Below are 24,609 nucleotides of genomic sequence, written 5' to 3' on the forward strand. Positions count from 1 at the left end.
GTTAACCCATGTCTAACAGGAATTCTATCCCAGCTAGTCTATCCTATTTGCTTTGTGCACTATGCATACTTGTAATTTAGAGCTCCATGAGCAAAATGCATAGCCACAACAGGCCCAGACTGGCAATCTTTGTGGCTGCTGTAACATGCCACAGACTAGTAGGGATGTAGCGAACCGCCGATAATGTGTTCGCGAACGCCGTTCGCGAACACCGGCAAAAATTGCGAACAGTTCGCGAACAGTTCGCGAACTTCTAACATCCGAAAATCGTTCGATTCGAACGATCGAAGGATTTTAATCGTTCGATCGAACGATTTTCGTTCGAATCGAACGAAAATCGTTCGATTTTAGCGATCGAATGGTCGAACGATTTTGACGTTCGCGAACTTGCGGCGGACGCGAACAGCCGATGTTCGCGCGAACAAGTTCGCCGGCGAACAGTCAGCGACATCCCTACAGACTAGTTCTTTAGACTAGAAGAAAAGAACTTTCATTTGAAGCAACGTAGCTGGTTCTTTACAGTCAGGACAGTGAGGTTGTGGAATGCACTGGCGGGTGATGTTGTGATGGCTGATTCAGTTAATGCCTTTAAGAATGACTTGGATGATTTTTTGGACAGACATAATATCAAAGGCTATTGTGATACTAAACTCTATAGTTAGTATAGGTATGGGTATATTGAATTTATGTGAAAGTAGGGAGGGGTGTGTGTATGGATGCTGGGTTTCATTTGGAGGGGTTGAACTTGATGGAATTTCTTTTTTTCAACCTGATTTAACTATGTAACTATTTTTTGGGATGATGGGGGACTGCTTGGGCCTCTGTATACTTGAAATGACAGGGCCTATTTCCAATCCCAGAGTCTGTATCTTCCCAGAACCTGTAAAATATATATCTATTTTTGTGTGCTAAATAGTGGCAAATATTGATTGTGGAACTTGGGGTGTTTCGTTTCATGTTTGTAGGTTTTATACTTATTTTACATTATGGTTAATGTACATTTGAGTTAGCACTCTACACTGTGTATAAAATTAAAACGTATGCAGCTCTTAACCAGAGCCTCCAACATATAGTGAGTTGGGTAATCTTTTATATTCCTTAATTTGTGTCAAGAAACTATGGAAATGATTTTCCTTATTGGAAAATTCCTGTGGTTGAACCTCCCCATTACCTAAATTTTATGTGTGCCATGTCTGCTGCTACTGTGCTCCAGGCCTCTGTAGACCAAGAAGACCTTTCCATAATCAACTTAAGTATCTATTTTTTCAAGTTAGCACTGATATGGATCAAAAAACAGCCATAAGGCAGTTTAAATGACATATCAAGGCCAGTGCCAACCAACTGTTGTGATCCAGGCACATTTTCACATGTATCAAGCAGCAGATTGTCTAGATGGTGGTTTTTATTTCAATATCTGCTGGGCAAATTATTATGCCTCAGTGTATAAAAACATCCAATATACATTGGATAAAGAAATGCAATAAGGTTTATATTCCCTGTTTCTGCAGACATCCATATAACGTAATTAGTTAAATGATATCCAGTCTATTGTATAACATAGAACTGATTTACTATTATTTACATGGGTCTTAATTGACACACGCTTTTGGTTTATTACACATTACATATGTCATGTTTTATAATTAAATGTTAGGAATGTGAGAAGATATAAGCCAGTCGATTTTTGTAAAACTAAATTCAGTTTGACATACAAGTAATTTGAGGCACACTGAAACCATCTTCTGTCTTCCTTGCTACCATCAATACTGTGTTCCAAATGTCAAAGACACACTTTCATTTAAACAATTATAGAGTATAGATTTGAAGTGATAAAAGATAAAATAAGGGAATTGATTTCCAGTAAATCCTTTTGTGCCAGTACCATGCTGTTAGTGCAGACATCTGAGGTTAAATTCAGTGATCTCTGAAGGACTCCTCATCCTACTATAAAAGCAGCAATCCTCATACTAAGCAAGGAATAGGAAGGTGGGAGAAGAAGGGAGGTGGAAGAGTCAAGAACATAAGTAACATATAATAAGAAGTAATGAGTAAAACTTTGAGGGTTTGTTGGACAAGATTGAGAGCCCGTGAATGTGCTGGATCCATATATCAATTACCTTCATTACCTATGCTCTATATGAGCAGACAGCTAAGGTTCTCATCCACAGCTATTGCTTTGACTGTATTTGCAAGTAGACATGGTTTGTTTCACCTGTTGTTAATCTGGACACAGGTGATCTGTGTAAGACAATTAGTCTGGCGATAAAACCCCCCTGCTCTGCACTGACACATCACCCTTTATAGGTCAAACCTGCTTGGTCCTAGGTGCTCTGTTCCCTGCAATTGTTTTTCTTTTGACTCCTGCTATTTGTTCCTGACCTCTGTGCGGCTTCCTGGTTCTGACTCCGGGTTGTTCCTGGCCTTGAGTTTGCCTCATGATTCTGCTTGTTATCTGGTTCTAACCTGTCCTGTCTGACTATGTCCAGCTCCATTCTTACCGGCTCCTTTCCAGAGTATATGTTTGGTGCCCTTTCTTGCCCTTGTGGGAGTACTGGGTTCTCGTGCGACACCTGCGTAGCTGAGGGCCAAGCCTAAAGCCAAAGGTGTCTGTAATAGGCAGAAGATCATGCCTTGATAAGCATCCAGTCACTCCCCTGGAGTTTTGGTTTGTCAGTTGTCACGCGTGCCACCTATTTATGTTGTGTTAGCTAAGGCCTGTGGTATGTATGTATTTCCTGTTGGTACACAGGACATCCTGTTATAAAAGGTTGAAACCATGCTAGGTCTCTTTGGTTTCCACACAACAAAGGAAGGTGGATGGTGCTCAGGAAGGAAGCCTCAGTAAGTAAGATGGTCCCTATGGTAGATCACCACAGTGGGTGACATTGAGAAGGGACCCCATGTATGGGAACTAGTGATGAGTGAAACTGTTTTGCTTCTCTCATAAATGTGTGACACTGTAAGAAAATTCACAAAATGGCAACTTTTCACTTAAATGCATTGGAATCAATGGACAGGCAAAATACAATGCAGTTACATAGTCAGTTACATAGTTAAATCGGGTTCAAAAAAGACCATCAAGTTCAACCCCTCGAAATGAAAACCCAGCATCTATACACATATACCCCTTCATACTTTCACATAAATTATATATACCCATATCTATACTAAACATAGAGATTAGTATCACAATAGCCTTTGATATTATGTCTGTCCAAGAAATCATCCAAGCCATTCTTAAAGGCATTAACTGAATCAGCCATCACAACATCACCCGGCAGTGCATTCCACAACCTCACTGTCCTGATAATGCTTATGTCTGTGTTTTTTTGTGTTTTTGTGTATTTTCTTAAGCAAAACAAAAATGCACAACAAAAATTTGGTGTAGATTCACATACAATTTGGTCACAGGTGAAATGGTGGATTTCAATGCAAACCCATAAGAGGTGAAAAATTGCTTACTACGAATAGACCAGTCAGACTGAAGTAAATCATGTTATAGCTCACTTAAAGTTTGTAATCTAGGTGTTGGGTTGTCAGCAATCTCTCAGGTGATGCCCCACGATGTTAGGGATTACAATGATCAGGTCACCCATTAACAAGCCATACGCACTGAATTTTACTCACCAGAAATGTTCTCAAAACCCTTTTGAGTTCCTGAAGCTTCCAATATAAAACATTTCACTACAAGCATCTCCACCTTTCACAACTGATTACGTTAATATACAGTAGAACAGGTGCTTATCCCAACACCTAGCCCTCTTATTTATATTAAATGTACAGCAATGCCAGTTATGTACGCTTCCAGCAAATAACCTTCTCCTTTATGATGACCTTTTAATAACAGATCTGAACATTCAGCGTTCTGCCTACACATAGTTATACATGCAAGCAAGCTATAATGTACATATGCTGTTCAGATCCAGTGCCAACTGATAGCATATTATTACATGGGAAATATACTATGTAAGTAGGGTTTTATAATTTGTTTTATATATGCCTAATACACATATTGTAATAGGTTACTCTTTCTAGAAAGCTTTATTTATCATTGTGTTCATTCATATACTATATATATATATATACCATGGTTGTTGCTCTTTATTAAAAGACTCCAGATGAATGGACTTTATCCTTGGACTTTAGAGGTTGTTACATCTTAGCTATGAGAGAACATGGGAAAACATTGGCATGAATAGCCATACATTTATATTTTACATTTATATATGGTTAGTATGATGTCCCATGAAGTATCAACATCAGGAATTCAATATAGCAGGCACACATTAAAGAAAAAAATACTTACTTGGCTTTAAAGAGGCAGTTGCCTGTAAACATATGTTCATATCCTAAGACAATTTGTAACTAATCTTAATATCTGTATTTTTGTTGTGCTAAATGCTATTTTGCTTACTAGGCTTAATTACATTAGTAACAGACAGAAAAAACATAGAAAAGAATAAGAAACCTGGACAAACAGGTCTTAAAATCCACACTGGTCTTATAAAGATTATCATATTCCAAACAGAACATTTGCTATTTTAAAGGTTTGCAATTTTTTTTCCTTACCCATGCTCCACAACATTTTCCATGAAGCCTTTCAAATTCCAATTAACAACTCCTTCATTTATGGACCAGTGGAGAACATCTGAAGGACATACTATGCTATTCCTCTAATCATGTATAATAATTGCAGCTATATTTATTGGTGAGCATTCCTAGCCATATGGTTTAGCCCAGGGATAGGCAATCTTTGCTACTACAGCTGTTTCAATAGCGAGCTGTGCTTGTTGGGGGGGGGGTGCAGGATAGAAGAATATTAGTTCCACAACAGGTGGAGCACTAAAGATTGAGTTGTAAATGCGTTTTGTCATAAAATCAGTGCACATGCGAGATAGACTTCTGATAATATTTATTAAAATATTAAAATAATCTATATAATTATTTTTTCCTTACTGTAATAGAGAACAGGTATATTCTACAAGTTATAGAATATAGAATAAGATCTGAGAATTCTATACCACAAAACAACACTGTTACCACAGATATTACTGCACTGTGTAGCCTCGGAAATAGGTCAATATTTTTGGGTTCCAGACCCATACCTACTATTATTCAAAGTTTCCGCTTTTTTTAATTTGTGTCTTTTTGCCATTTTTGCCAAGTTTATGCTATGAACCTTTGCAGCTTCTAGAAAGGTCTGATGATGTGATAGTCTGACAACCATGTAAATTATATAAAAAAAAATGTTTTTTGTTTTCTCATGCCTATCCCAGCCTGCACAAATGCAAAAACGTCATGGTTAATCAGACTTTGGTTTGTTTAAGAAAAAAAAATAATAATGTAAATCATACAGGGCTATATTAGTCTGTATGAGCAGCCCTAGTGATGGTGAGTATATTCAGCATTTGTTATACTTTCTAACAGGCTATTGAAAAAATAAGAGAAAAAAGATCCATGTCTTTTTCCATAGTTTTGTATTTCCATTTGCCATTGCACATGTTGTTGTTATTCTTGCTGCAGTTAAGGATATTCGCTTCCAAGCCATATCTCACAGGCATTTCCGTTCCATCCTTCCCAGCATTCACAGTTTCCACAGTTACATATTCCGTTGCCTGTAACAAATTGAATAGGGGTTTAATTATCACAATCAAAATGTACTCCTTCAGATAACCGATTAAAAACTAGCAGGTCATAATCAAAACTCTAACTGGCCCCTGAAATTTTCAGCCTTTTATATGTGGAGCACTTTGCATTTGATTTAGCTTGGAGTGGAAATATAGACTTTCAACCAACTAATGGCATCTTTTCAGCTGTGCTTTTAGTGAAGTGCTGCACTCTGTAATCATGCTGTCTTGCTAGTCACGTGGATTATAGTGCGGTGGATGGATGCAGTTGTGCTCATCTGCACCCCGTGCACCTGAAGACTAGATTTAATGCTTTTATTAGCAGTAACTATTGCTTTTTGAAATGTCAGACTTAATAAGGAACAGACAGGTGAGGCTGTGAAGAGGAGGTGTATAATGAAAGCTTGACCTTTACAGAAGGTACCTACTGACATTTATTGGTATTTATTTTTTGAAGCTTTTAAAAAATAAGTCCTTGGATGAACCACCCTCCCAAAAAATAAGTCACCCCACCTAGAGAGGGAACAGCAAGATTAACAAATATTTATGTTGTCTGATAGGATTTAAACATACACATTTATTAAGTAAAAAATTTCTTTGTCTAGTTGCCAGATATAAACAGAATATCACCCAAGGTAAATAATTGCTATCCCCCTCTTACACCAATGGGAAGCACATCTTGTTTACAAATGAAGCCTAATAACTTAAAGGACTATGACAAGAACTACACACCTTGATGATGTGATATTGTTTACCAAATAGACCAGTAAAATCAGTTCAGTCTGTATAACTGAAGTTTAAGGGAGAATAAAACGTATAATAGTGTTTGACCGGGTCTAGTAACCCTCACCAGACCATGTTTTTGAAGCATATAAAAGTAACTGACTAGGTCTTATAGGCTCTTGGGGCTTTCCCAAGGCTTGTCTAACATTATCCATATGTCTATAAGGGAGCTTAGAAAATCAAATGTGGTACTCCGCTACTTAGGCTATGTAGGCCAGCATTATGACACAGTTGTTAACACATTACTTGTGACAAAATGAACACCAGTACCTGGATGTGTGCAGCACTTTATTGCATGTTGCTCATGATACTATACACATGATAGTGTTGTGAGCACCATTTAATTAAATCAGAATCACCCCATTTGCTGCACATCCAGGTACTGGTGTTCAATTTCTCACAAGTGTATATTGCTGGCATGTGGCTAGGCCAGTACCAGTACCTCTGTATTTTTGTATTCACCAGCCAAAGGAATGAATCAGTATGATTTAGGCAAGCATATAGATGGCCATCTTTCCATTTATGCCAGCTTAATGCATTTCTACTCACATTTTCCTAGTAAAACCATTGACAAAAAAAATATTAAAAGTGAGCTAATATTCTGTTAATTGGGCTTCAGAACACATTATTTCTTCTACTTGAATGTGATAATTGCTCACTGGGCTGTTTTATTTACTGCAGACAGTGAAGGGTGAACACATCTCAAAAGAACATATACAATACACTTTTTGTAGAGTGAGTATGGTTTTTTTTTTTCCCTACTTCCTATTGGGGCCCTGGACTTTTTATTAGTTTCAAATCTCTGAGGATTCCCAGGGTGTAAAGCAGAGTATTGTAAGAGTAGAGCTATAAGGGAGGTTGTATAGACAAAGGCCTGGCAGCAAAAGATACATGGGTGAATACCAGGTTGATAGAACTTAAAATAAAATAGTAAAATAGAACAAAGGCAGTCATGACTAAATAACATTTTTATTAAATGGGGCCCTGCCTAAATGTTGCTTCTCCAAGAAGGACTTGAATTTAAACAACCACTGCAGTAAACCAATAGAATGCTCTAGCAGGCTCAATAAACTGACACCACACTGTACCCTGAAATGCACCCTCAAAGACACAGATGAATCACTGCATGCAGGGACCCATAAGTCTTTTTAAATGTCTCCTACATAATGCTGGATAAATCATAGCTGATTTTAAATTCTACAGCAAAATGCATCGACTTATAAGCTGCCTTGGATCGTGAAACTGAATTAATTCCTAGTTAGCCTTGTATCGTAACTTCTACTGTATATTGTGAATCAATTATTAAAATGACAGCTGCTGAGCAAATGTGCGTTAAATTAATAGAAACTACTGGCAGCATCTCCAGAGACACCAATCTTCACTGAAAAAGAGCGTTGGTAACTTTGGCCTATTAAAGAAACACAAAACAAAATGTGTAGCGTTTCTTAATTCCTTGTTAATTGTCCTAAAAATAACCAACCCCTTTTTATTCAGCTGACAGGGCTGTGTTATGCCATATCTGTTTCAAAATAAAACTGCATTAACATTTCAGTACATGGTGTAATAAATAAATCAGTAATCAATAGATTATGACTATTTATTACTAAAAATATGTTGTCCTCTTTATAATGAAAGTATTCTAAATATTGGCTATTATACAACTCATACCAGCTGAGTTTAGCTGGATAATAAATACACAAGAAACAGAAGTAATGTAACTTAAGCTTATAAATTAAAAGGGAACTTTATTATCAGTATTAACCAAAAGGGAACTTCTGATGCCAAGTGCTTCCATGTGCCTGTCCTGTTTGTGCATAGGGATTGAGGAGTGTGCTGTTCTCTCCCAGTTCTACAGCACTGGATTATCATGAAGGTCAGTTTGTTGTATAGGTACCATGGCGAGCCACTTAGTAAGCTTAGCTAGAGTCTTCACAGATGCAGTGCTCATATATGAATGCAACTCTTTGTGTTCCGTTTTGCCAGCACAAGGAATTACATTTATAGATACCAAATGAAAATTCTGATCGAGCAAATTAATAAATAAAGACAATTGGCACTTGAATCTGTTTTTTCTTACATTTTTACCCCGTGCCCTATAGTAAATACAGTAAGCCCTTTAGACATAATGAAAGACAATCATGATAACAAAATCAGGTTCAGATTGGAGCAAGGGTATAACATGACTGGATAGATGGAAAAATGCAGAAAAAGAATGTAAACCCCATGCTTTAGAGGCACAAAATCTTACAAAACAGTTAAAAGTGCCCATGCATGGAACAGTCTTTTTCTTGGCAGATCTGTATTTTATGTGCATCTCATGTTCTGTTTACCTGTGCAAATAAGGCCATCGTGTTTGTCACAGTCTCTGTCATCACATTCACAGAATTCCCCAGAAACATACCACTCCTGTGGCGAACAGATGCACTTTCCACAGTGGCAGGAACCTAAAAGCAGAAAGGCGCATTACTTGCAGCGACAGTAATCTTGAGAGACAAGAGGTGTTGTCTGCCAAAAAAGATAACTTTTTTTTTTCTTAAATGTATTTTTAACACCATTTTCTTCTGTGCTCTTGGCTTTCACCTGACAGCTTAAAGTAACAAGACATATTTACTTATTTGATAGAGAATATTTTATCAATGCACATTCTTTAATCCCAAACTGTACAGTTTGAAAATGATTACGTTAAAGATTCCCTTTGTCAGTTGCGATGGTATGCAATCTCATTGCTTGATTCTCTGATTTTATGGAATCTTCTGTAAAACATAGAAAAAAGATGTATGTGCCTATTTATTGTTATTTTCCAACAGCCCACTGCCCAGACAATTACTGTACGTCTGTGTGCAGATTAGAAAAAATGGGTGCCTGTTGATAACACTTTGCACCACTAGTTGTAAGTCAACCCTTCTATTTATATGAATCAATTTTTTAAATATTGTACCTTTTATGGCTGTTATATTTTTATGACCGTTTTATATTGTTATAAAGAACTGCAATAATCAGGGTGATATAATACCAGTTTACGTTTTACACATTCATTTATGGTGTTCTGTTTTTTAAGGTCACATTAGGGAATTACATTTGATGTCTTTATATAGTTTATAAAGTAAATGGATCCCACTACTTTGCCTTCATTTAACGAGAATGAAACACTCCCCTCAGCCCTAGTGATGGGTGAATTTATTAAAGTCACAGAAAGGATTGTGGAACACAGAGATACCTAGTGGAATGTATAAATGCGACAAAAAAACATGCACTAGGGGGTAGGAAAATTACAAAGTTTCAATCAAAGGTAACCAAACAGGACTTTGAGAGTAAGGAGAGAATAAATTGTAATAGTATGTTTGTGATATATTTGATACAGTGTGTGTGTGTGTGTGGTCTGCAATATGTAGAGACACATACGGACAGATAAGAAATTTATATATGATATTGAACATTTTTTATCCTGTGAGTGTAACTTTTTATGCAGGGATATGCTGAACTACAACTAAATACTGCACTTAGAAAAGATCCTTTGACTCTTTGCGCTTTTATTTATTTTACTATGAATTTATTCGCCAGGTGTGTGAATTTGCGTGTGTCGTCGCTGGTGAATAAATTCGTGAAATTGCCACGGAAATTCTCTGGCTTCAAAGGTTTTTTTTTTTTTACACAGCCGACAATTCTAACGCCAGCAACATTTCGACTCCGGCATCAATTAATGGACGCCCAAAGACTTTAATGAGTGTCAAAATGTCACCAGCATTGGAATTGTCACTGGGTAGAAATTCACAAACAGGACAAATTCGCCCATCACTGATAGGAACACTTGTGAAAAGAATTGGTGATGCAGGACGGGAGGGCTTTGGAGGGGACCTGTGATTTGGGGGAGGCTTTAAATCACCCACAGGTACAGTATTCTAAACTACAGTGTAGTAAATATTAATAAGCATGACAATAATAGATATCCTGCTTTCCTTGTGAGCGATTATGTAGAATCCCTGCCATAAAATTACCAGTGAATAGAATTATCTGTGCAAGCATAAAAATTGGCAATACCTTTTCCAGCATTATATTATTATATATTGTTTTCAGACATACGTAAAATATTTTACAGGTTATTCGCTTAATGACACCAAAACCGACAATGACAATATACTGTTCAAAGTAATGGGAAGAAGAAACAAGACACTGTCAGTTTCAGTGTCAGTGTGGTGAGCTCTTGAAGGTATGGGGAAGCAAGACACTGGCATAAAATTGCAGGCACCATTACTATATTCCTATGACAAACCTGAACATTAGACACTAGCATATAATTCTAGGTATTATGGCAGCCTGAGATAAATAGACAGGGAAAATTACAGCCTACAGAGAAAGTAAATCCTCAAAGCTACTCTCAAAAGGTCTGAAAACAAAGATTGTTCAGTATCATGGTTTAGGGGAAGGCTACAAAAAGCTATCTCAGAGGTTTAAACTGTCAGTTTCAACTGTAAAGAAGGTAATCAGGGAATGGAAGGCCGCAGGCACAATTGATGTAAAACCCAGGTCTGACAGGCCAAAAAAATACAGGAGTGGCATATGCAGAGGATTGTGAGACTGGTTACAAACAACCCAAAGATCATCTCCAAAGACCTGCAAAAACATCTTGCTGCAGATGGTGTATCTGTACATCGTTCTACAATTCAGCACAATTTGCACAAAGAACATCTGAATGGAAGGTTGATGAGAAAGAAGCCCTTTCTGCACTCACGCCACAAACAGAATCATTTGTTGTATGCAAAAGCTCATTTAGACAAGCCACAGTACTGATAAGACAAAAATGTAGTTATTTGGTCATAACAATAAGCGCTTTGCATGGCAGAAGAAGAACCCTACATTCCAAGAAAAATACAGGCTACCTACTGTCAAATTTGGTGGAGGTTCCATCATGCTGTGGGACTGTGTGACTAGTTCAGGGACTGGAGCCCTTGTTAAAGTTGAGGGTCGGATAAATTCAACCCAATATCAACAAATTCTTCAGGATAATGTTCAAGCATCAGTCAAAAAGTTGAAGTTACGCAGGGGATGTATAGTCCAACATGACAATGATCTATACATACTTTGAAATCTTAAAAGGCATTTATGATGAGGGAGAAGTACAATATTCTGGAATGGCGTCACTGTCCCCTGACTTGAATATCATCGAAAATCTTGGGTTGATTTGCAGCAAGCTGACCATGCTCGGACACCATCAAATTAAACTGAACTAGAGAGATATTGTACGGACAAAAGGTCAAAAATACTGCCATCCAGAATGTAGACACTCATCAAAGGCTATAGGAGGCTTCTAGAGGCTGTTACATTTGCAAAAGGAGGCTCAACTAAGTATTGATGTAATATCTCTGTTGGGGTGCCCAAATTTATAATTTTGTTATGATGCATATTGTATATTTTCTGTTAATGAAATAAACATAATGTCACTGCAGAAATACTACTATTTCCATAAGGCATGGTATATATCAAAAGGAAGTTGCTACTTTGAAGTTCAGCCAATGATACAAAATTCCAAAGAATCAAGAGGGGATCCCAAACTTTTTCATACGAATATATATATATTTCCACCGCTCACAAAAAATTCTCTCTAAAAAAAAAAGCTCTAAAACTTCAAGATTTATCAAGTAAATAAAACCACAAACCTTTCATGCCAAACTTCAGGAAGTAATCTAGTTATCTAGTAAGTTAGAGGTTAACTAGGTGCTATACAAGTTAATAGGACACTGATCCTTATCAAGAGGACATTTCTCTGCCCTGGCTTGCAAGTCCCCCTCAATGAGTGCCAATGAAGTACTAAGGAGGATATCGATAAAATAAGCAGATATTTAAAGGGATAATATGTATGAACATAGCATTTGGAGTTGGGTTATAATTCCCCTCTAAATAGAATGTGTGATCTTGCACCAGGCAACACAGCCAGACATTCATTTTTTTTCCTTTTGCTGTTTACAGGCTTTAAACTATGAGTCACTGTGAATCTTCCTTCAAATATCCTCCGATTTGGATTTTATGCTTTTATTTGAGCCATGTGTCATCATGTATGTTTGTTCTTTGGTAGCTTCTGCTGCTTTGCAAATGTTCATTGCTTTGTTTCAGATTAAGTTATCTTCTCACGAGTGTCTTTCCTCCAGCCATTGTCAAGTGAGCTAAAAATAACCTTATCCCTTGGCATCACTCTTTTTCTTTGAACTTACAGTCCCCCCGCTTTTTCATTCGCCTTGGTCACATACTAGTCTATTTCTAGTGCAAATGTAAAATTGCATTTCAATTATAATATTAGTTTCAAGGTCCTTCTAAAACTTTTATCCTCTTTAGTAAAATGCCATCAAATGAAATTGCATGCCTTAAATCATCATCTATAACAAAGAATGGAAGTTAAATCATTTTCTATGTGATTTCACAGCTGTTCTTTCTCTAATTATTAATGTTAATATTCTTTTGGGTAGATAATATGGTTTCAGATATTGACAGTGAGATATGTAGGCTTATATCATCTTTATTACTGTTTCTCAGTTGCTGTCCCAGCAACTTGATTTGCCTTATAGCACTTATTATGCATTATACATTTTTTAAAGGGGAACTATCCCAAAAATGAAAATGTAAACTAAGCTTTAGCATACTTAAATAAGAGACTTTCTATATACAATCAATTAAAAATTCTGTAGTGTTTCTGAAATATTCAAGTTTATCTTCACTATTCCTCTCTCAGCATCTGTTTCTCTTCATTCTGTCTTCATGCAGCAGTTGAGTGTCAGATATTCATTGACAGTTAGATCCAATATATGTTATAGGGGAGGGGGCTTCCTTTCCTAGCAGATGTATTAGAGCTCACTCAAATAACATATCTATAAGTCCTGTATTCTACATGCAGAAAAGGCAGTTGTTTTGTTAGATTTTGTTTGTATTGGAAGCGTTATTTGAGTGAGCACTAATTTCGTATTTCAGTATTATGAATCTTTTATTAAATTTTACTTTTTGCAATAGCTCCCCTTTAAATTAAATGTGTGGTCTCCATTAAACTTTTTTGTTCTGGCCTGTCCCAAACCTAAGAGGGTTATATCATGCTTGCGTTCTTTGATAATCTTTGAGTCATATTACTTATCACAGGCAGTCAAAATACCTCAAAATATTAAAATAGGCAAATCTCACAGTGAATTATACACTGTACTCCCTAATGACGTTCTTGTCCATGCACAAAATGTCTCTGTCTTAAATATATTGATAATGGGTTGAGTGCAGAGGACTCTTGTATTTGTCTATATGTATTTTGTGGTCACAGCCTCATTGCACCCCCGCCTAATGGTTTTAAAAAATAGTGGTGAGCACAACTTTCCCTTGTTTGTCGAAGTTTAGTCTTCAACAACACTAAAAAGAGTGGTGGTAAATGGAACATTTTCTAATTGGACCAGTGTTGTTAGTGGAGTACCGCAGGGCTCTGTACTAGGTCCCTTGCTTTTCAACTTGTTTATTAATGACCTGGAGGTGGACATTGAAAGTACTGTTTCTATTTTTGCAGATGATACTAAATTGTGCAGAACTATAGGTTCCATGTAGGATGCTGCCATTTTGCAGAGTGATTTGTCTAAATTGGAAAACTGGGCAGCAAACTGGAAAATGAGGTTCAATGTTGATAAATACAAGGTTATGCACTTTGGCAAAAATAATATAAATGCAAGTTATACACTAAATGGCAGTGTGTTGGGAGTTTCCTTAAATGAGAAGGATCTTGGGGTTTTTTTGTAGATAACAAGTTGTCTAATTCTGGGCAGTGTTATTCTGTGGCTACTAAAGCAAATAAAGTTCTGTCTTGCATAAAAAAGGCATTAACTCAAGGGATGAAAACATAATTATGCCTCTTTATAGGTCCCTGTGAGGCCTCATCTGAAGTATGCAGTGCAGTTTTGGACTCCAGTCCTTAAGAGGGATATAAATGAGCTGGAGAGAGTGCAGAGACGTGCAACTAAATTGGTTAGAGGGATGGAAGACTTAAATTATGAGGATAGACTGCCAAATGGATCACCGTTCCAGAGGTCACCCCTTTAGACTAGAATCAAAAAATTTTCATTTGAAATAACATAGGTGGTTCTTCACAGTAAGAACAGTGAGGTTGTGGAATGCACTGCCGGGTGATGTTCTGAAGGCTAATTCAGTTAATGCCTTTAAAGGAATAGTTCAGTGTGAAAATAAAATCTGTGTAAATAGATAGGCTGTGCAAAATAAAAAATGTTTCTAATATAGTTAGTTAGCCAAAAATGTAATGTATAAAGGCTGGAATGAACAGATGTCTAATAAAACAGCCAGAATACAACTTCCTGCTTTTCAGCTCTATAACTCTGAGCTAGTCAGCGACTTGAAGGGGGGCCACATGGTACATTTCTGTTCAGTGAGTTTGTAATTGATCCTCAGCATTCAGCTCAGATTCAAAAGCAACAGATATGACCCATGTGGCCCCCCCCTCAAGTCTCTGATTGGTTACTGCCTGGTAACCAGGGTAACCAGTCAGCGTAAACCAAGAGAGCTGAAAAGCAGGAAGTAGTGTTCAGACTGACATGTTATACATCAAATCACTCCAGCCTTTATACATTACATTTTTGGCTAACTAACTATATTAGAAACATGTTGTATTTTGCACAGCCTATCTATTTACCCAGTTTGTATTTTTACACTGAACAATTTCTTTAAGAATGGCTTGGATGATTTTTTGGACAGACATAATATCAAAGGCTATTGTGATACTAAGCTCTATAGTTAGTATAGGTATGGGTATATAGAATTTAATTAAAAGTAGGGAGGGGTGTGTGTATGGATGCTGGATTTTCATTTGGAGGGGTTGAACTTGATGGACTTTGTCTTTTTTCAACCCGATTTAGCTATGTAACTATGTAACTAGATGCATGCTCAATAGGGTTCAGATCAGGGGACTGACTTGGCCATTCAAGAATATTCCACTTATTTGCATTAATAAACTCCTGGGTTGCTTGGCTGTATGTTTTGGGTCATTGTCCAATTTGTATTATGAAATGCCTCCCAATCAATTTGACTGCATTTAGCTGGATTTAAGCAGACAGTATGTCTTTGGACACCTCAGAATTCATTCAGCTGCTTCTGTTCTGTGTCACATCATGGATAAACACTAGTGTCCCAGTGCCACTGGCAGCCATGCACGCCCAAGCCATCACACTGCCTCCGCCATGTTTTATAGATGATGTGGTATGCTTTGGATCATGAGCTGTTCCACGCCTTCTCCATTCTTTTTTCTTGCCATCATTCTGGTAGAGGTTGATCTTGGTTTCATCTGTCCAAAGAATTTTTTTCCAGAACTGTGGAGCAAAGTTCAATCTAGCCTCTCTATTCTTGATGCTTATAAGTGGTTTGCACCTTGCAGTTCACCCTCTGTATTTACTTTCATGCCATCATCTCTTTATGGTAGACTTGGATATCGATATGCCTACCTCCCCGAGAGTGTTGTTCACTTGTTTGGCTGTTGTGAAGGGGTTTCTCTTCACCATGGAAAATGATTCTGCGATCATCCACCACTGTTGTCTTTCGTGGACGTCCAGGTCTTTTTGCATTGCTGAGTTCACCAGTGCTTTTTTCCTTTCTCTGGATGTACCAAACTGTAGATTTTTCCACTCCTAATATTGTAGCAATTTCTTGAATGGGTTCTTTCTGTTTTTGCAGCTTACGGATGGCTTGTTTCACCTGCATGGAGAGCTCCTTTGACCGCATGTTGTCTGTTCACAGAAAAATCATCCACATACAAGCACCCCCCTCCAAATCAACTCCAGGGCTTTTATCTGCTTCATTGATAATGACATAACAAAGGAATTTCCCACACCTGCCCATGAAATAGCCTTTGAGTCTATTGCCCAATTACTTTTGATCCCCTGAAATTAAGTGATTGTGTTAAAAAAAGGCTTTAGTTCCTCAAATTTTTGTGCAATCTTTTTGTTCAACCCACTGAATTAAAGCTGAAAGTCTGCAGTTCAACTGCATCTGAGTTGTTTCATTTAAAATTCATTGTGGCAATGTACTGAACCAAAATTAGAAAACAGTTGTCTCTGTCCAAAGATTTATGGGCCAGACCATCAACTTGTGGGGGGGGGTTACCATTTTTAGAGCTGATGTCTGTGTGGTCGTTTAAATTTGTTGTACTGGGCCCCAAGATTTCCAATGGCGGACCTGATGAGTGAGCTTTATATACACATACATATATAGTTAGAATATTTATGTAATTAATATTATTCAGAAACCTTAATTTCAGCATTATGATTAAGGTTTTCATTCATCCAGATCATGATTTATAGTATCTGGTCTCTTGGTCTAGCTAATGTTGCTTAAAAACTGCCTAAAAATCAAGTACCTCTGCACAAGGCATTACATTAAACACTTTGTCAAAGACAGCAAAAAGATATAATGGACTGATTAATCAGAGCTTTAAATCAACTGGTTTTAAAAATGAATTATTATTGTTAAAAGGAACAGTGAAGCTTGGTGGTTGGAAATGTTTTGCTGGCAGACTCCCCATAGTAAGGGGGTAGTGAAGAAGGGGTTGGTAACTCTATGTGTTTGCATTGGCCATACGCTTTTCCAATGATAATATAATTATTAATATGATTTTGTTAATAAACAAGCTGATGCCTTTTTAAACTAAAGTATTTCATGTAGTCCAGTATGGTATTTTAATAAAGGGATTGGGAAAGGTCTGTCAAATTGTCACTGCCCCAGTCATTTGTTAAGGCATCAGTAATCTTCCTATTAAAGCAGTATTCCCTGCTACAGTTAAGTATCGCACACTCAGCAAATATGTACATGTGGTGCTGTCTAAATTCCAGAAGATCTGACAAGAAATAGCCTGGAACATGTTATCCTTAAAAACACATATTCAACATTCAACTCAGAGGCAGGAAACAAAAAAAGGGAGAACTGGATATCAATACTTACTGCTGACAGCATATTTTCAGTTTACGAATTTCTATTGCGGTAAATGGCCTTGGGTTCAGAAAAGGTCTAAATAATCATTTGTATTCTGTTTACATGTTCTATAGTTATGCCTGAAAAACAGGACCACTGTCAAAATGTGTAGCTTATCTGTATTTCCATGTCTGATAGAGTCAGTATTATAGATTTTACCAAAAGGTACTAAACATAGCACAAACTATAAAATCAGCTATAGGGAATTCTAGGACAAAAAATTCAACTTCAAAAGAGAGGAGAGGAGCATCAATGGGTTTACAACTGTAAAATATGTATTTGGCATAGCAGTTTTGTTATGTGCATTTGTTATGTGTGTATTTATATTTAGACATTCAAGAGATTGTGAAAGAAAAGCCTTGATTATTGTTCTAAAGTGCCGGACTTTCCTTGCCAGCTTAATCAATACCATTTCAGCTGTGTTGACAACATATGTTTAGATAATGCTATATTGAGAAAAATCTGACACAAATTTCTTAGGGTCTGAAATTAAAACTGACTGGAAAAGAAAAGCAGACCATGAAAAGTACAAAAAAAATTAGTGGCTGTACATGGGAAATATTCTACATGACAAAAAAAAAATGGTCCCTGCTTTGTGGCAGATAGTGTGAAAGTGGGCAGTTTTTATCGACACTCTGGTGTAATAGCATCATACCATAGCACAAGGGGGGATTTGTCATCCCCCTTTAATTCTGTGCTTCTGCATTCAACAAATCTCCCCATAATTCTTTTGCACCAGCAATAAAGTAATTTGCCGCTGTTAAAACATAAGCGGTGCTTCATTTTCTTAAATCTCCTGAAATTGCCTCGCGAGGAAATCTGTGTTACCACAGGAGACAATCCTCCCCTAAATGCTTTCTCACCAGCAATAAATTAAATCTTTGCCTTTAGTGAAACAAAACATCTTAAGCCTTTTAGAATCCAATACCTCTTATTGGTGAATGTATTTTCATTTTCTGTTTTTGTAATTTTATTACTATTTTAACCCCCAACTGCGAATTACCAATGACTTCAGGTTACCGTAATTACTGAGCATGCAAATCCAGTTGCTTTAGGTACTATTGGGAGAATGTAATAAAAGTCGGTAATGGAAATAAACATTTGCAATGCAAAAAGTTATGCCTTTGTGCAAACAAATTTGTTAAGCGACCACTTGCGACAGTGGAAGAAGGTTTGCGAATTGTACAGTTTGCGCCAGTGCCCTGTGAATGTAATAAAACTTCTTACTGAAAAAGTTATGTTTGCTCCAAAAGATTACGGGGCCCATTTACTTAGCTCGAGTGAAGGAATAGAATAAAAAAACTTCGAATTTCGAATGTTTTTTTTGGCTACTTCGACCATCGAATGGGCTACTTCGACCTTCGACTACGACTTTGACATCTGTCTACTGTCTACTGTCTCTTTAAAAAAAATTCGACCCCCTAGTTCGCCACCTAAAACCTACCGAAGTCAATGTTAGCCATAGGCTTTGCAATCTTTTTTTGGTCGAAGAAAAAGCGTTCGAAGGATTTAATCATTTGATCAAAAAGATTTTTCATTCGATCGAACGAATTGCGGTAAATCCTTCGACCTCGATATTCGAAGTTGAAGGATTTAACTTTGACAGTCGAATATCGAGAGTTAATTAACCCTCGATATTCGACCATAAGTAAATTTGCCCCTACGTCTCCTTCAAGCACTTCTTAAAAGTGAGCAATGCGCAATTAATATTTGCAATGCAATAAAAGCTTAAGGAAGAGTATTACATTGCGAAATGCGAATTTTTATTCTTATTTGTGCAAATTGTTTTGTTCTTTGCGACTTTTATTATATTCCCCTATATATCATGACTTGGATGACTGAATACCTTCAAAAACTCTCTGTAGGAATTTTTGCTGTACCTTAATTACCAGTGTGTAGAACCTCTGCCTTCTATATTTGAGCAAGGTAATTGTAAATTGACATTATCAATTTAGTTTGTATATATATACACAACAGAAGTATAAACGTTTGGAGTTAAAATAAAGTTAAATGCTATGCATTATGTGCAGCATAATATCAACTGAATGAAAATGGCAGAAACATTCTGTATTCTTTCTACATAAGGATATGATATTGTTGAACTGCCTCACAGACTGCAGACATATAAAGTACATTTTGATGTGGAATAGCCTGGGGAGATTATCTTTCATGAAATACTTTTGATTGGCAAAACAATTACTGAAGTGTTTGTGTTACTTTTCATTCTTACCTTTCCCAGAGCACAATATGCCATCAGCTGATTCACACTGGCTTTTGCTTTCCTCTTCAGTCATATTACATTTTCTTTCATGTTGGCACAGCTTTCCAAACCACCCAGCCTCACAAATGCATCGACCACAAGAACAGGTGCCATGTTCTAAAAACAAATTAATTAAATTAATTAATTAAATTCTAGATTAGCAGTATGATTAACAAAATACACAGCAGTGCTTATACAATATCTAATGTCTGCTGCCTTTCATTTGGAGTGAGTTTGTGATCCATTTATGCAATGACCCCAAAAAAAGTCCAAATAAAACTACATATAGTATCAGTACTGTTTTTTTAAACTTACATGCAGCCTGCTGTATAACGTGTACACTCTAATAACATATTTGTCTTAACCCATTACTATCAACCAACCAACTGACTTTAAGTCAGCTTTCGCTAGAAAGTTTAACGTAATGTAACCCAATACAATCACCAAAAGAACATATAGAATAGCGATGGGTGAATTTGGGTCGTTTCGGAACGGCTACAATTCACGAAATTGCGCCGGTGTCTAGTTTTTGACACCAGCGTCCGTTTTTTTGATGCCGGCGTCCATTTTTTTTACACCGGCGAATTTTCACTGCGTTGCAAATTTTCACAAATGTATTCATCGGCGGCGAACAGAGGGAATTCGCGACTGGCGAATAAATTCGCCCATCACTAATATAGAACTTTACTTAATCCTTTCCTTTTGAAGATTGGCTTAAGAAGTGTAAGCAGTATGTACATTAATAGGCACAAAACATATTTTTGTTTTACTGTTACAAGAAGAAAAAGCTTTTGCGTTACTTCCGAAGAATTTAAGTGTGTCTGGTTAGAGTATATTAGTGTTGTCTAATTTTAAGATCCAAAATTAAATGCTAAGATGCTAAAAATACAATTTTGCCATTTTTTGCTTTCTGAGGAAAAGGTGCAAGGTGAAAATCATGATGCAAAATGTAATAGTATATTCAAAATACATTTGATTTCACAAATTTTAAAAACCTGGAAACGTAATCATGTACATATGCATACTGTTTCCATCAAGATGTTTGATTAATAGATACAGTAGTTGTCTGTCAACTATGGCCACTGGTTGGCAAAGGGAAGGAGTTTTCTGACCTCCCAGTTATTTAGAAACATCATTATAAATATTAAATAGAAAACTTCTGAGTGATCTAAGTTGCCTACATTATACTATCAAAGGAACATTGTTAGTATACATACAGAACTGAGCACAAGGGTTTATAATTCAGAATAAAGGGAGTTGTAATGTCACTGTTGCTTTAAAAAAAAAGTTATTTATTAACTTACCTCCACAAATTTTGCCTTCTAGGTCTTCACACTGTCGATCATCACACTCACAATTTTTTCCATACACTCTACTGTCTCCTGGAGGGAAACAAGTGCACTGACCACATTCACATTTTCCTGCATCATTAAGAGAATAAAACCAGTTATAAACTCACATCATATTTGGCAAGATCTCGTACTTTATATATGTTTTACCTTAAATAAATAAATTGAAAAACAAAACACCAAACTAATAATAATAATAATATTTAAATACTGCTTCAAGGGACTTTTCAATATCTATAATGCCAAACTAATAATAATCTAAAGGCTACTGTAGATTATGGCATTTTTCAATACACTGCCTTGCAAAAGTATTTACATATTACATATTTAGCATTTTGTTACATTTCAACTTGTAGTTTAAATGTTTTTTAATCTTATTTTATGATCTGCACAAAATAGTCTAAGTTGGTGAAGGAAAATGAGAAAAATATATATAAAAAAGTTAAATAATATAAAAAATATAATAATATAAAAAAGTAACATATATAAAAAAGAATTAAAAAAAAATTAAGAAATAAAAATTGGCATGTGCATATGTATTCACTCCCTTTGCCATGAAGCTCCTAAAAAACCCTGGTGCAACCAATTACGTTCAAAAGTCACATAATTAGTGAAAAGAAGTTCACCTGTGTGCAATCTAAGGGGCCCATTCACTAAGTTCGAGTGAAGGAATAGAGGAAAAATAGTTTGAATTTCGAATGTTTTTTTTGGCTACTTCGACCTTCGACTTCGAATCGAACGTTTCGAACTAAAAATTGTTCGAATATTCGACCATTCGATAATCAAAGTACTGTCTCTTTAAAAATTTCTTCGACCCCCTAGTTCGGGAAGGTCCCCATAGGCTTGCTAACAATTTTCTGATCGAAGGATAATCCTTCGATCGATGGATTAAAATCCTTTGAACGAATTGCCCAAATTCCTTCGACTTCGATATTCGAAGTCGAAGAATTTCAATTCGGCAGTTGAATATTGATAAGCGGTTAATTAACCCTCGATATTCGACCCTTGATACATCTGCCCCTAAGTGTCACATGATTTGTCAGTATAAACAGACTTTTTCTGACATGGTTCCACAACAAACCTGCCAAGAGAGGGTGCCACCAAAACTCACAGACCAGGCAAGGAACTTCATTACTTAAAGTTAAAAATAAGAAGGCACATTTTGAGTTTGCCAAAAGGCATGTGGCGACTCCCCAAATGTATGGAGGAAGGTGCTCTGGTCAGATGAGACTAAAATTGAACTTTTCGGCCACAAGGGAAAATGTCTGGTGCAAACCCAATACATCCCATCACCCCAAGAACACCATTGCCACATTGAAACATGGTGGTGGCAGCATCATGCTATGGGGATGTTTTTCAGCAGAAGGGACACGGAAGCTGGTCCGAGTCGAGGGAAAGATGGATGGTACGGGGTTCACCTTCCAGCAGGACAATGACCCGAAGCATACTACTAAAGCAACACTCGAGTGGTTTAATAGGAATCATTTAAATGTGTTAGAATGGTCTAGTCAAAGTCCAGACCTTAATCCAATTGAGAATCTGTGGTCAGACTTGAAGATTGCTGTTCACAAGCCAAAACCATCCAACATGAAGGAGCTGGAGCAGATTTGCCTTGAGGAATGGGCAAAAATCCCAGTGGCAAGATGTGGCTCATAGAGACTTATCCAAAGCCACTTGCAGCTGTAATTGCCACAAAAGGTGACTCTACAAAGTACTCACTTTGGGGGGGGGGTGAATAGTTATGCATGCTAAAGATTTTTGTTATTTTGTCCTATTTATTGTTTGCTTCACAATAAAAAAAAAAATCTTCAAAGTTGTAGGCATGTTCTGTAAATGAAATGGTGCAAACTCTCAAACAATCCATTTTAATTCCAGGTCGTGAGGCAACAAAACATGAAAATTGCCAAGGGGGGGTAAATACTTTTGCAAGGAAATCATACAGTATATTGTATATCATAATCATATTTTTGGAAATCATATATCACCCTATAATTTGTTTCATATTTGTACAGGTGGAAAATTACAGCACACAGAAAAATATATGCATACAACTCAATTCACTGAAAAGAGAAGGAATATTGACTTTCATTTCACACTTAAATCTTTGGTTAAAAAAGGGTGCAACAATGCAAATCTATGAATCTATTGCACAGTAAAACATATTGGTGATGTCCCTAAAAATAGAGCAGACAAAGCTTTGTCGCCTTTTCATTCAGCTATGCTCATTAAAAACTGACCTTCAGGCCATGGTCTAATTTAGTCAGGGCCTTTAGACTGTAACTTGTGATGGCTCGATACTTCTTTTTTAGAAAAAGAGATCAACAGAGTTTTTTCATCATCTGCAGTATGTGTGGAAGGCTATTGATTTTGAGGTGTTAGATATCTTGACATAACTTCACAATATCTCATACAGGATTTAATCAGAATATATATTAGTGGTCCTATTAGTGATATTGAAGAACCACATTGTTCTTGGTATAAAAAGTATGAGAAAATGTACATAATGAATAGATTGTCCACTTCCTGCCCTTGGAGGTCAACTATTTAACATGATGCATTATTCCCAGATTACAGGCACGTTAGCACAGAAACCAAAGAAAAAAAAAAATAATGCTAATAATAATAATAATAGTGCATTTTATTAAGCTAGGCACACAAAACTGCATATTATTGGCATTATTTGTGATTACTGAACATACATGAACAATAGATTTTAAATACTGCAGAGGGCAGCCCTTTGACAATATAAAACATACTTATTTTCATGTTTCAAAATGTTTTTCAAACAGAAGCCTCTAAATGTCTAGTACACAAACCTTTTTGTGCAATGCTAATACTTAACAATGAACTTCTATAAAACCCACACACAAATTATTCACACAATCAAAGTAATCAATGTAGGAACTGTATGTGCGCTGACAAACGGTAGCTGTGAATTTGCGGCATATTTTATATCCTGGAGGATTCAGCCATGACATTGCTTTTCTTTCTACTGCCGATAAAAAAGTAGATCATATTGTCAACTTCACTGCATCTCTTCTCACCAAAGGGGAATTCACTTAATGCATGAATGAATCAGTAATTGTTCACATTCTTAGCATTATTCTCAGGTAAAGCTACAAAAATATACAGGACTTTGTTATTGTTGAAATGAGCACAGTTTTCTATATGCACAACTCTCTCAATGAGAGAGTTTTTAATAAATGGACAAAAAAATTATAGAACAGACTACACTTGGTAAAAATGGAGACCCCCTAGGTATTCAAGAAATATGGTCCCAAAGTCAACACTAAAAGGGTGGATTAAAACCCCATAATAGGGGAAATCCAAATCAAAAGGAGTCATTGATTTCATCATTATCTAGAAGTATAAATAAGCTCAGTGATTCGAATATTTCACTTCCACCAAAAATGAAGCCTTTAAGGGATAGAACACCATCCCAGTCAAATATGGAATGGTTGGGTGATGTTTTAGGGTTGCCTTAAGTCTGTACATGGCATCATGAAATTAGGGGGTTACTAAAGCATTGAAGCAGTGTTGAACTCAGTATCAGAAAGCTGGGTCTCCCAGCAGAGCAATGATTACCTAAAGTGACCAAAATGAG

The 24,609-nt window shown here is 36.6% G+C and overlaps 1 protein-coding gene across 1 annotated transcript in view; it reads right to left on the minus strand.

Moving 5' to 3' along the window:
- Window positions 1-4,897: 4,897 nt before the first annotated feature.
- itgbl1.S (integrin subunit beta like 1 S homeolog) overlaps window positions 4,898-24,609 on the minus strand; it is an 82,026-nt gene continuing 62,314 nt past the window's right edge. The window contains exons 8-11 of the mRNA XM_018249862.2: window positions 20,961-21,077; window positions 19,627-19,773; window positions 8,741-8,854; window positions 4,898-5,615 (exon numbers count right to left, since the gene is read on the minus strand). Coding sequence (XP_018105351.1) covers window positions 5,524-5,615; window positions 8,741-8,854; window positions 19,627-19,773; window positions 20,961-21,077 — 470 coding nt within the window. The 3' untranslated portion in view covers window positions 4,898-5,523. The remainder of the gene's footprint in view (window positions 5,616-8,740; window positions 8,855-19,626; window positions 19,774-20,960; window positions 21,078-24,609) is intronic.

Source organism: Xenopus laevis, chromosome 2S, assembly GCF_017654675.1.
Source record: "Xenopus laevis strain J_2021 chromosome 2S, Xenopus_laevis_v10.1, whole genome shotgun sequence".
NCBI classification, from domain to species: Eukaryota; Metazoa; Chordata; class Amphibia; order Anura; family Pipidae; genus Xenopus; species Xenopus laevis.